This window comes from Hypanus sabinus, chromosome 21 (assembly GCF_030144855.1).
Source record: "Hypanus sabinus isolate sHypSab1 chromosome 21, sHypSab1.hap1, whole genome shotgun sequence".
Lineage (NCBI taxonomy): Eukaryota > Metazoa > Chordata > Chondrichthyes > Myliobatiformes > Dasyatidae > Hypanus > Hypanus sabinus.
In genome coordinates, this window is record NC_082726.1 from 38,213,390 (window position 1) to 38,227,138 (window position 13,749).

Genomic DNA, 13,749 nt, shown 5'->3' on the forward strand with positions numbered 1-13,749 from the left:
TCACCAATGAACTTCCTAGCTCTTTGCTTCATCCCTCCCCCTCCAAGTTTCACCTGTCACCTGTTGTTTCTCTCTCACCTCCCCCCCACCTTTCAAATCTACTCCTCAGCATTTTTTCTCCAGTCTTGCCGAAGGGTTTCAGCCCAAAACATCAACTGCACTTTTTTCCATAGATGCTGCCAGTCTTGCTGAGTTCCTCCAGCATTTTGTGTGTGTTCCTTCCACTCTGCTACACACTTGGGCAATTGACAATGGGGCAGTAATCTACCAACCCATACAACCATAGGCTGTGGGAGGAAATCACAGCACTGAGGAAACCCACATGGTCCCAGGGAGAATGAACAATCTCCACATGGCCAGCACCCAGGTCGGGATTGAACCTGGGGTCTATTAGCTCTATTAGCTGTGCCACACTGTTCCTGTGTTTTCAACAGCTGTGTAAAAGAGCTAAATTGGTGAAAACCCCACAGCACATCCCTATCCAGAGGCTGATGAAACAGATTTTGTTTAAGAGGTAAGGAACAATTTGTACAGCAGGAAGGGCAAATGTTGGCACCCAAATACTTGCTAATAGGATGTGGCTGGGTAGAATGGGATATGTCAAAGATTAAAGGATTTGATCTCAAAATAACAGTATACATTGAGAAGCAGTGGGCAAAGCCAACCAACATTAGTTTAGTTGGGAGATAAAGGTACAGATGTTGACAACAAATAAGAGTAGGTATTAAAGAGTCTTAGTTAACTTTTTTGTGCTATAAATTTCTTGTCAATGCCAACTCCCTCAACTTAAACCTATACTTTCATATCAATATTTCTGAAACAAGTCTACTTAAACATACCTTCTGATACACAAACTTGATGGCAAGTAAGCCCTATATCCATCAGTGATGTATGGATTGCCTTTTAAAAAAGTTGGAATTTCTTCGTAACTGTAAAGACGGATTCCAATTTGTGAAAATAGCGGCCAGTAATTGTATCCGAGTTCAACTCGATGTAAACTTTTCAGGATATTGTGAGTCATCTTGTGTGAACAACCTAAATCTGAGAAAGAAAGCCAGATTATTTTATTGGATTTAATATCAAATCCAACCACACAAATCTGCAAGGTCAAATTGGAGCATGAAAATATTTTCACTGGGCCAGGCAACATCTGCGGAACAAAAAGCAGAGCTAACATTTCAATTACAGTCACTCAATCTGAACTGGAAAAATAATGAAAACAAGCAATTATACTGCTGCATAAAGAGGAGTGGAGAGTTAAACGATCATCTGATAAAAGAGGGACAAAGAAATAAGTGCTGTTGGTCCAATACAAGAGGATGTAGAATGGTCGTAGTTTAGAAGAAGATGCGTTAAGATGCGTGGAGGTACAAGTAAATGCTAGAACTGTGAGAAGAGAAAGATGGGAAAACTCCCAACTGACCAGGTAACATCTGTGATGAGAGAAATTAACTTACTTAAAACATTATAGGAGAATGACCTTGTACCAAAACTGGCAATTCTAGATAGTGGTTATCTGACTGTTTAATTCAATATCAAATGCAGAGTCCTACATGACATACTACTTCATGAGACAGGCACCATTTACAGCTGGTCAAGGAACAGAACACATCTTTCATCAAAACACATGGTAGCCCTGGGGACTCAGTACAGAAGTTAACTATTTCAGATCACCAGCTTTTAGGTCAGAGCTGTCGAGTTCCTACCTGGAACTAACTCAGCCTTTCTCTCACCGGACACATCTCACAGCTCCAGAATTGATTTTTGCCTCCATACAAAATTCATTCATCTCCCTACACTTGCATTGCTCCACAATTACCAAAGTTAAAAGTAACTTTATCACAGCACATACATGTCACCGTATACAACCCCGAGGGCATACTCAATAAATCCATAATAGAGTAATAACTATAGTAGAATCAATGAAAGACTGTACCAACTTGGGTGTTCAACCAGTTTGCAAAAGAGAACAAACTGTGCAAATACAAAAAGAAAAACACATAAATAAATGATTAAATGTCATAAATATCGAGAACATGAGATTAAGACTCTCTTTAGTATCCTTAAAGACATGTGTCACCTGGACAATCTTCGCTTTTCTTGTTCTTTCCACCATTCCCCTCTTTACAATTTAAAAGATGTGTGTTTTCTCACTTCTCCAGTCCTGATGAAACACCATTGACCTGGACAGCACATCTCCTTCCATAGATGCTGCCTCCCCTGATGAGCATCTCCAGCATTTACTGCTTTTATTTCAGTTCTAGCAACAGCAGGTTTATGCTTTTAGAACATTACCTTCCTGCTCAGTTAACATACTGATGCAAAATGAAGATACAAATATGTGGAACAGAAATCTTCCAGAATATTCTTTATTACACCTGAATTTTTTCCAATCTCTTGCATTTACTTGTGCATTAATTCAGCCTTGGCATTAATATATAATTCATAAAGCTCTAATAAGACACTGCTGGAATTTTGAATGACAAAATGTTAACCATTACAACTGCAGTAGCACTAGCCTCAGCCACAACTGTACAATTATTTAAGACATGAAATGCCATTTGCAATATTTCACAAGACCAATACTGATACAGGATGCATACATTTGGGCTTCCATTTGCAAACCAAGGACTTTGGCCATCTATTGATTGTATAAAACACAGATTTCAAGGTAAAAGAAAATGGTATTCCATGAAAAAGGTGAACTATCTTGATGGAAACCAAGGAGATCAATTAAAACATGACTTTAAAAATTAAGAGCATACAAAGTAGAAAGGGCAAGTGTTAGAGCTGAAGTTATACTGGAACTAGAAGCATGGGACTAAAAAGTTAATAAGGAGAGAGAAGGTTGATGTTAACACTGGCTAGCAATATTCGAACAAACAGTAATATCATAACAATAATACAGTACATTAAGTACTTTCTTCCTATTTATATACACATAATATATACAAATAGAGAGAAAATACGTGATGTATGAGTTAGCCTGCTGGAAGTTAAGACAGGGAAATTAATAGTAAACAGAAACAGCAGACAATTTAAACCAAAACATTGCACGTCTTTATGAAAGATGACACTTCAAATATCCCAAAGACATTCAATGGCTAGATTCTGGTTAATTGGGACCAGTATGTTTTGGCCCAATTAGTCTAAGATTTAGAGATCTGTACTACTACCACCATAAAATAACAGATTTCACAACATATTCCGGTGATATTAAACCTGATTCTGATCTTTTTTCAAAATTTAGTTCTGTGAAGGCATCAAAGGATTAATAAAACACAGGTGTTGAAGAGTGGTGAAAGATAAAAGTTGGGAAAATATAGGCCTGTTAGCTTAACATCCATCATTGGCAAGATTCTGGAGTCTACGGTTAAGAAATGGTAATAGAGAAGCTTAATGCAAAGTTAACACAATTTTATAAAAGGTAAATCATGTTTAACAACTCTGCTAGAGTTCTTTGAGGGTGTAACAAGCAGAGTTGATACCTAGTTAGAATTGGATTTCCAGAAGGCATTTCCTATAAAAGGCTGGTGAACAAGAGCACCTATTAGGGAAGCATATCAGCATGGATTAAATACGGAGCTGGAATAAACAACTAGCTCTTTTTTCAGGTTTGAACCAGGTGGAGAACATCAGGAATCAGTTGTTAACCTTCAATTACATTAATGACTCGGAGGGTGCAACATACCCAAGTCTGCCATACAACGTAGATGAGTTAGTGAGTAGGTGAAAAGTTGCCAAATGAAGTTTTACCTGGGGAAAATGTGAAGTATGCATCAGTTAGGGGAACCTAGACAGATTGTTATGCAAATAGTAGGAAGGATGAGTGAAGTGCAAAAGGTTAAGAATACCAAACCATTAGCAGGCCATGTATAACAAAAAGAATGAGAATATGTAGTAAACAGAGAAATTCTGCAGATGCCATAAATCCAAAGCAACACATGTCAAATGGTGGAGGAACTCAATAGGTCAGGCAGCATCCATGGAAATTAATAAACAATGGACGTTTGGGCCGAGACCCTTCAACAGGACTGTGAAGGAAAGGGGAAATCACCAGAATAAAAAAGTCGGTAGGAGGGGAAGGAGGACTAGCTGAAAGGTGATAGGTGAAGCCAGATGGGTAGGAAAGATAAAGAGCTGGAGGGGAAGGAATCTGATAGGAAAGGAGGTGAGCTGGTGAGAAGAGATAAGAGACCAAAGTGGGGAATAAAGAAGAGGAGAGGTGGAGGGAAAAGAATTTTTTTTGGAAGGAGGAATCGATGTTCATGCCATGAGGTTGGAGATTACCCAGACTCAATATAATAAGGTGTTGCTCCTTCACATGTCAGAATGGGAATGGGCATCAGATTTAAAATGTTTGGCCACAGAGAAGTTCCACTTTTGGCAGATAGAGTGGAGGTGCTCGACGAAGCAGTCCCATAATTTACGACAGATCTCACTAATGTAGAGAAGACTGCATCAAAAGCACTGGACACAATAGAACACCCCAGCACGTGAAGTGTTACCTCAGTAACAAGGGAAGGGGATGCTCTAATTTGAAAGGCTGAAGAGGCTACTTCATTGATGGTTTTTAAAGAGGAGCTAGATAAACTGGATTTTAAAAATTCAGAGCATTTAGGACTGGGAAACCGGCACAGATTAGGGGTTCTAATCAGCCACGATCACAATGAGTATCTTGGTGGGTTTGAGTGGCTGTTTCTATTTTCTTGTGCTCTATTAGGAAATACAAAACCTGTATTTATCTGATGACAATACGTAACGGAAACCTTCACACAACAGTAAACCATCTGTGAACTAGTCTGATCAAGCCTGCAGAGCCTTCATGGCTCTACAATGAAACAAACAACACTTTCGGAACTAAATATTGCACATCATAATTCTTGGAAGATTTTCATGCTATCGCACAAACATAATTTGAATATATCCTACAGCACATATCAATCTGTATACATGAAACTAAGAAGTTGTTTCAATTAAAAAAGTTGTGGTTAAAAGTGCATTAAAGGTTACAGCTTTGAGTAAGATGGAAAGTTTTGCAGCAGTATAAATTCGTGAATTTTATTAGGCATACAAGCCATCTGGCACAACACATCCATTCTAGGATTTGCAATTTACCACAGTCTCCTCCTAGCAATCAATTCTCTGAAAATTACCCCATCAAAATATCCTTCAGTTCTTTTTTATTATCTATCTGCACCTTAAATACGTCCACATGGTTCAACTTTAAAACTCTGAGAGTGAAATCTATATTGATGTTGTTTTATTATTGTCATATCTACCAAGATACTGTGAAAAGCTTGTCTTGCATATTGTTTATACAGATCAAATCATCACACAGTGCAATCAGCTAGAATAAGGTAAAACAATAACAATGCAGAATAAAGTGTAAAAACCACCAAAAGAATGAGTGCAGGGCAGGTAAACGATAAAGTGCAAGGTCATGATGAGGTAGATTGTGAGGCCAAGTCCATCTTATCGTATCATAGATCCATTCAAGAGTTTGATAACAGTGGGACAGAAGCTGTCCTTGAACTTGGTGTCACATGCCTTTAAATTTTTGTATCTTCTGCCTAATGGAGGGGTGAGGGGAGAAAAGTGAATGCCTGGGGTAGGTGGGGTCTTTTATGTTGGCTTCTTTACTGAGGTAGCAAGAAATATAGAGCATCCACAGAGGAGAGGCTGGTTCCTATGATATGCTGAGTTGTCTCCACAATTCTCTGCAGTTTCTTGCAGTTACACGTAGAGCAGTTGCCATACCAAGTCATTATGTATCCAGACAGTATGCTTTCATGGCGCATTGATAAAAATTGGTAAGGGTTTACAGGAATAAGCCAAATTTCTTAAGTCTCCTAAGGAAGTCGTGGTGTTAGTCAGTTTTCTTAGTTGTGGCATCAAAGTGGTTGGACCAGGACAGGCTATTGGTAACGTTCACACCTAGGAACTTCAAAGCAATCAACCATCTCATTCTCAGCGGGGTTCATATAGGCAGGAGATGTGCACCAACTCACTTTCTGAGTTAATGACCAGCTCTTTTGTTGACGTTCTCTCTATCACCTCCCTATACTCCATCTCATCGTTTCTTGAGGTGCAGCTGCCAGAGTGGTATTATCCACAAACTTGTAGATGGAGTTAATGTGGAATCCAGCCATGGAGTCATGAGTATACAGGAGGTAGAGTAGTGGGCTGAGGACACAACCTTGTGGAGCACCAGTGTTTAAAATAATCAGGGCAGATGTTGCTGCCTATCCTTACCGATTACATCTGTTAGTCAGAAAGAGATGGATCCAACTGCACAGGGAGGCATTAACTCCCAGGGTCCTAGGGTATATTCAGAACTTCCTTTCAGAATTTTTCCCTTGGATTTTTTGGAAAAATCCTTATCCAGAAGGACTATTCAGTAACAAAGTAACAGCAGACATGACTGATCTGGAAGAAAACTGAATATAGGCCCAAGTGATTCATCTACAAGGAATTTTACTTAACTGCTATGGGGTACGGTCAGACGCAGGGCTTTGGTGCTTTGGTGGTGTTGAGTTGGTGAAGCAACCAGACCCAGTGAAGAATTTTTTCAGACAACAAACAGGAAGTAGAAAGCATTACATATCTTAGAAGTCCAAAATACAAACTAAAAAAATACTTAGTACAATTTCTGGTCCAACAGGTTTTACTGTGCATGTGTGTGCCTTTGTAATGGTGGCAAACACTAACACTTGTTATCATCACAAATGTACAACCTATTATAATTGTGGCCTCTGTTCCTAAACCCCTCACTCTAGAAACAATCAGGTCCTCTAATTTATTTCTTTTGTCAACTGTTCTGCATTCTTTAATTCACCTTCCCCCACCAAAAAAAAGTTCTAACTAGTAATATTTTACAAACACAAGAGATTGTGCAGGTGCTGGAAATCCAGAGAAAAATGTTTAAGATGCTTGTAGTAACTCAGCAGGTCAGGCAGCATCTATGAAAAGGAATAAAGTGTCAATAACTCAGGCTGAGATCCTTCATCAGGACTGGAAAGGAAAGGGGAAGAAGGCAGAACAAGGAGGTGGGGGGAGGGGAAAGAGAACAAACTAGCAGGTGATAGATGAAGCCAGGTGAGGGGGGGGGGGGGGGAGGTAGGTGAGTGCAGGAGGAGGGGGAATGAAGTGAGAAGCTGTGAGGTGATTAGTGGAAAAAGTAAAGAGCTGAAGAAGGAGGAATCTGATAGGAGAGGAGAATGGACCATGGGAGAAAGGGGATGAGGAGCACCGGGGAGGTGATAGGCAAGTGAGAAGAAAAGTTAAGAGGGGAACCAGAATTGGGAATAGAAGAAGAGGGAAGGGGGAGGGGGAAAATTACCAGAAGTTAGAGAAATCGATGTTCATGCTATCAGATTGGAACAGACTATGAGGTGTCACTCCTCCAACCTGAGGAGGCTATGAACCAACATGTCGAATGGGAATGGGAATGGGGATTGGAAATCCTGCTTGTTGCAGATGAAGGGAAGGTGCACGATAAAGCATTCCCAATCTACATCAGGTCTCACCGATGTAGAGGCCAGTTCAGGAGCACCCAATATGCTAGATGACCCCGACAGACTCACAGGTGAAGGGTTGCCTCACCTGGAAAGACTGTTTGTAGCCCTGAATGGAGAAAAGGGAGGAGGTGAATGGACAGGAGTAGAACTTCATCCACTTGCAAGGTTTAAGTGCTGGGAGGGAGATTAATGGGAAGGGACAAGTGGACAAGGGAATCACAGAGTGTGTGGGGTGGGGGAGGGGAGGGAACGATGTGTTTGGTGGTAGGATCCTGGTGAAGATGGCAGAAGCTACAAAGAATGATGAGCTGGACGCCCAGGCTCATGGGGCATTAGATAAAGGCAAGAGGAACCCTATTTCTATTAAGGTGGTGGGAAGTTGGGAAAAAGGTGCACATCTAGGAAATGGAAGAGATGAGGGTAATTCTGGTGTAAGGAGGAGATGTTGGCAATATTTTACAACTTCCTCTTCTGCCTTCACTCCATAACCTTTGGCATTCTTACTATTCATGAATCTTTAATCTCTACTTTAAATACACCCAATGACTTGTCCTCCACAACTGACAATGGCAATGAATTCCATAGATTCACTACCCTGGCTAAGAGAAAAATCTCACTCAGGTCCTCACTACCTTTTATTCTGAGGCTGTGCCCTCTTGTCTTCGACTCTCCCATTCCTGGAACATAATCTCCATGTTTACTCCAACCAGGCCTTTCAATATTCAGTAGATTTCATCCTTCTAAATCCCCCTCATCCTTCTAGACTCTAGTGAGTACAGGGTCTAGTCATTATATACTCCTCATACATTAACTCTTTCATCCCTGGGATCATTCTTGTAAATCTCCTTGGAACCCTCTCCAAAGCCTGCACCTCTTTTTCTCAAATAGGGAGCTCACAATATTCCAAATACTGTTTGACCAACATCTTATAAATCCTCAGCTCTGCCTCCTTGCTTTTATATTCTAGTCCTCTCAAAATGAATCTGATGTTGCATTTGCCTTTATTACTACTGACTCAACCTGCAAGTTTACTTTCGGGAATCCTACATTGGAACTCCCTCACCTCTTTTTTTAACCTCTAATTTCTGAGCTGTCTCCTCTTTTGGAAAATTATTTACACCTTTATTCTTTCCACTAAAGTGTATTATCATACACCTCTCATTTCCAATTCTAATATATCAACCTTCATGGGTGCCTCAATATACTTTTTATAACACCAGCCTAGAGTTGGTATTAACCCAAAGGTGTTTTCCAATCAAGATTTGAAGCAATCTCCCACATCTGGAGAGACTGGGATTCTCTGCAACAACTCCTGCCTGGAGTTGGCACTCATTATTTTATTAAGATACCAAAAAGGAAGTCTACAGAAAGTTAAGAGTCCACTGAACCTCATGGAAATCTATCTTCAGCTAATCTAAATGCTTAAATAGTTAAGAGACTCTTGCCCATGCTCTTCAAATATTTATGTATTCATTTTGCAGGGAATCTCTTGTGAGCAGAACTAAACATGCGTAGCACTCCAATTGTCCAGTGTAATAGGGTATTGCTTCTCTGGAACAGAAATGGAAGATCCTGTTCCAGGTGAATTAGCCAGAATACAATTTAACTTTGAAAATAATTGCCATTTATTCCTGATTTTATTCTCTGTCTAATTATGTTCTTCCTCCTCCAGCTACTCACTTCCTGACATTAGCTGGTAAATTATCAAAAATCTTTCCTGTTCAACAGCTCCTGCACAACACTAAAATTCTCTCACACAGAAAAGCTCAAGTAGTGAACTTTGCACCTTTCTGATCTTACATTACATTCACAAAGATCAGTCAAGTTTTGAAGTCTACTCTGTTGCGATAACAGTCCATTATTCAGTCTCTGCTTGAAGCACAGAAGAATGACACGTCAACTTTTGTCCAATTTTGTTTTGATGCAGCATCTCAGACAACTTGCAATGTTAAAAATATACAAATGCACTTTGTTGTTCAAGACACTAGTTGAGAACTGTAAGATCTGTATTCTGATTCTTAGGAGTCACAATTCTTGCAAACCGTTCTCTCCATAGGATTTTACCCAAGTCTTGTATGAAATTTTTCTCTGGATTATGGTGAAGCCACAAAATGAGGTCAGCCTAAATCAGAAACCGTATCTTCTTTCAAAAAATAAATACTGATTACAACAGTGAAAACTTAAAATGGAACTGGATTTGCCTATACTTAATGCCTGCTTCAACACCTAAAATTAAATACTACTTGTAAAATAAAAGGAAGCAGCCACAATCCCAGCAGCGAAGTAAGGGATGGCCTTACCTGGAGACTTGTTTAGCCATGACTACATTTGTTCATTTGCTTTAATTTATGTGAGTTCTAAATCTGCATTCTTTGCACAAAGAATTCTGGGCTTGGCTTGATTTTTCTGCATTGGATTACACAGCAAATTGAAAATCCAACTATTCTATTATGTGTGTACCTGATGAATCATAAGAAATTAAGACAGTAATTGTACAGGAGAGCCATTTCCTTGAGGCTTCTACATTGCAATTTTTTAAATCCTTAGCTTAATTAGAGAGCAAGGAGAAAAGGGAGCCTGGGCCTGATAGGTTGATGTTAGAGCAGCAGAATGGAGTCGTTACAGTACCCGAGTGGAAACTCAGTTTCAAAATCTTGAAACAATGGGAGGAAGAGAGTTAAAATAACAGCTCACATCAGCACAATGCTGTCATAGGGAGATAAGCAAAGAAACAAAACATACTATCTGCACTGACCATCAACTACAATTTTTTTTAAAAAGCACTCATTCATTTGATATTCCCCCACATTCCCATCAACATAGAGCCAGATCTCAACCCTCACCAACACTGTAGAGACAGTTATAGTGACCGTATAACCCACAAACTTGAACATTTTGGGAACATGGAAGGGAACAGGAACACCAGAAGAACATCGAACTCCACACAGACAGTACTAGAAGAGAGAACAAGCAAAATGGTTTGGAGGTGGAGACTGTTGGACTCTGTTTGTCAAGATCCGGGCAAATATTTAGTTTTTGGTAAACTTAGTTGACACTTTACCTCATAATCTACCTTGTCATGGCATTACACTCTATTGCCTGCATCTGTAACTATACCATTATATTCTGTTGTTGCTTTTCCTTTGAACTACCTCAATGTTCTGAAGTGATGAAATTGTTGTATGGGTGGCAAAGCAAAACAAGTGCTTCCACCGTATCTCGGAAGACAAGATAATGATAAGCCAATTGATAAGTAGAAGCATGACAGAACTTCTGCTTTGTTGAATAAACATTAAGCCTCAAATGATAGCAACATACACTAATTGCTGGAGGAACCGAGCAGGCCAAGCACCATCTATGGAGAAGAGTATAGATGCTGTTTCGGGCCGAGACCCTTCATCAGCACTGGAAAAAAATGAAGAACGTCAGAATGTCAGAAAGTGGGAGGGAGGGGAGGAAAAACCACAAGGTGATAGGTGAAACTGGGAGGAGGGGTGTGCAGTAAAGTAAAGAGCTGGGAAGTTGATTGGTGAAAGAGATACAGGGCTGGAGAAGGGGAAATTGGATAGGGGAGGACATAAGGCCATGGAATAAAGTGAAGGGGGAGGAGCACCAGAGGGAGGGAGGTGATAGGCTGAGAAGGAAATGGGAATGGGGGATAGTGAAGGGGGGGGCATTACCAGAAGTTCAAAGAATTGACGTTCATGCCAGCAGGTGGAGGCTACCGAGAGGAAATGTAAGGTGTTGTTCCTCCAACCTAAGAGTGGCTTCATCATGACAGTAGAGAAGGCCATGGATAGACATATCGGAATGGGAATGGGAAGTGGAATTAAAATGGGTGGCCACTGGGAGATCCTGTTTTCTCTGGCAGACAGAGCATAGGTGCTCGGTGAAGTGGTCTCCCAATCTGCACTGGGTCTCACTGATATACAGGAGGCCACACCAGGAGCACCGGATACAGATGACCCCAGCAGACTCACAGGTGAAGTGTCGCCTCACATGGAAGAACTGTCTGAGGCCCTGAATGGTAGTGAGGGAGAAGCTCAGGACAATTCTCGTGATCAAGGCAACCACGTCAAGGGTGTGGAACTTCAGTTGGAAACATGTTTTATTGTAGAGGTCAGAGTTTTTAAATGGCATAACCAGTGGTTGACAAACATTATAGCCATAACAAATAATTGCATAAAATGTAATTTCAAATCATTGAAAATTTTTGAACTCTAATAGATTTAAAACAATTAATCTATTTTTCAATCTCTGCATCTGTCATATTTATATGTTGACTTTTTATATACTGTGCAAAATTCCAAAAAAAACATTCCACACTCCACCCTGCCACTCACACACGTCTTGTAATCCCAAGATCTTTGAATTGAATGTAAACCTTAAAAGCAATTTGTTAGAATGGGAAGAAACACTGCTCTGTATTTGAGTACCAGGTTGTGGGACAATATGATTTGTGAGCATAAAGGTCTCCATAATTCAACTGCATTGCTATTGACATTATGACCTTCATGTTTCAAATTAAACAGACTGACCGGTGATAAATGAATAGAAATCATCCAAACCCAGAGAAAGTAATCAAGTCTTACTTCCCTAAACTGTCATACCTGACCAAATTATTGAAAAGCCTAGAGGTCAAATAATAATGCCAATGCAAATAAACTTCCAATGTTTAACACATTTTCTTTCTGTCTAAATGCTACACGAGCAGAAACTTTGAGGGGAAATATCTAAAGATTCCAACAATGATTTGAGACTAAAAGCAATTAAACAGCACTGCATCCACAATCAATTTGCAGAATTTACAAAAAGTCTACATAGTAAGTAAACCAACCAAAAAACACAAGCAATAGCTATATTTTAATCTTACCAAACTGCTTTTTTAAATAGCTTCTTCCTGTTTCTTATCTCACAGATATTTTGCTGTACAGTTGCATGATTATTTGCAATGTGCAGGCCTAAATAATACTAAAACAGCTTGGGAGATTTATTGCTTGGGTCTGTGGAAATCAAGTGTTGTCTGCTGCACTTACCCAGATACGTAATGTTGTGTAAATAAATCACTTACATTTTTAATTTCCATAATATTGCACTCAAGTCTCTTCTATGATTGCAATGTCATGGAACGACCGTTCACTTGCAGATTATATTTCACGGTAGAAGTTAGATGTCAGAGTTATGTTATATTGTATGGAAACGGACCAGTCGGTCCTCAAATCCACGCTGACCATCAAACTCCCATTTACACACATCCCATTCCCATCAACTGCTCCATACCGTTTGCCAACACCGAGGGATAATATCTGGCCAATTAATACGCCAAACCCCACGTCTTTGGGAAGTGGGAAGAAATGCAAGCGGTCTAGGAGAACAAACAATTACAAGACAGAACCAGGAGTCAAGGTTGAATCCCGACTCGCCAGAGCCGTGAGACCAGTTGCGCCACTGTATCACTCACATTCTGTCCTCAGGTTTTATAGAGACAGATGATCGTCCGTAAAACATAATTTCACATTACAAATCCACTTTACCTGGCTGATGCACTGAAGATTTGAACACTGACAGCACAGAAAATGCAATCTTCCAACTGTTCAAAGTACGAGAGCAGGATAACGTTTCCATAAAATGCTACGTTACAAGAAGCTGTAAAGATACAGCTGTATTTACTACTTACTGAGATCAATGAAAAAATCATGAATTCCATACTGAGACGTCCGGTTCAATCGTTGTTTAAAAGCAAGCTGCTAAAATAAAAGGCAATAGCACAGATTCGCACATTTCATCTGTTCAAATAACAAGTCCTTTCGCCATCCCACCAAAGAACTGAATGAACATCAACATGACAGGCGACCGGCCGCCGTGTGTGCGCATGCGCAGTACCACCCGCATGCACGTCCATTCAGCATTTCCGCAGCCTACCGTCAACGTCTATTTTTCTGCTTGATTAATAAAACTTCCAACAGAAGGAACTCAAGGGTGCCAAATAATCCAGATTTACCCAGTGTATTTTGCATCTTTCTCTTCACCGGGCCATTCTGCAACACCACTCTCGCGCTATCCCGCAGAGACAGGAATCAAACGGGCCCGGGGGCCTCACAGCCTTCAGAGTCGGCCCCGCTGTGCGTGCTTGCTTTTCATTTAATATTTTTGTTTTTCCCCAAAGTCTTCCCTTTAGATTTATGAACTACCTAGAATGGAATGAAAGGCGGTGGTTGGGATTCCGAGA

At 40.2% G+C, this 13,749-nt stretch overlaps 1 protein-coding gene across 6 annotated transcripts in view; it reads right to left on the reverse strand.

The window, feature by feature from the left end:
- The window catches only part of LOC132378976 (progestin and adipoQ receptor family member 3-like), a 157,587-nt gene extending 143,975 nt beyond the window's left edge, over positions 1-13,612 (reverse strand). For 5 of the 6 annotated variants that reach the window (XR_009507248.1, XM_059946380.1, XM_059946381.1 and 2 more), the window contains exons 1-2: positions 13,522-13,612; positions 840-1,041 (exon numbers count right to left, since the gene is read on the reverse strand). Coding sequence is in view for 5 of the 6 variants with exons in the window: in XM_059946380.1 (XP_059802363.1) it covers positions 840-1,041; positions 13,522-13,537 (218 nt within the window). In the remaining variant the exon portion in view is untranslated. Of the gene's footprint in view, positions 1-839; positions 1,042-13,197; positions 13,362-13,521 lie in introns of those variants that run through there. The other variant, XM_059946379.1, reaches the window with a different exon arrangement.
- Between the last annotated feature and the right edge of the window lie 137 nt (positions 13,613-13,749).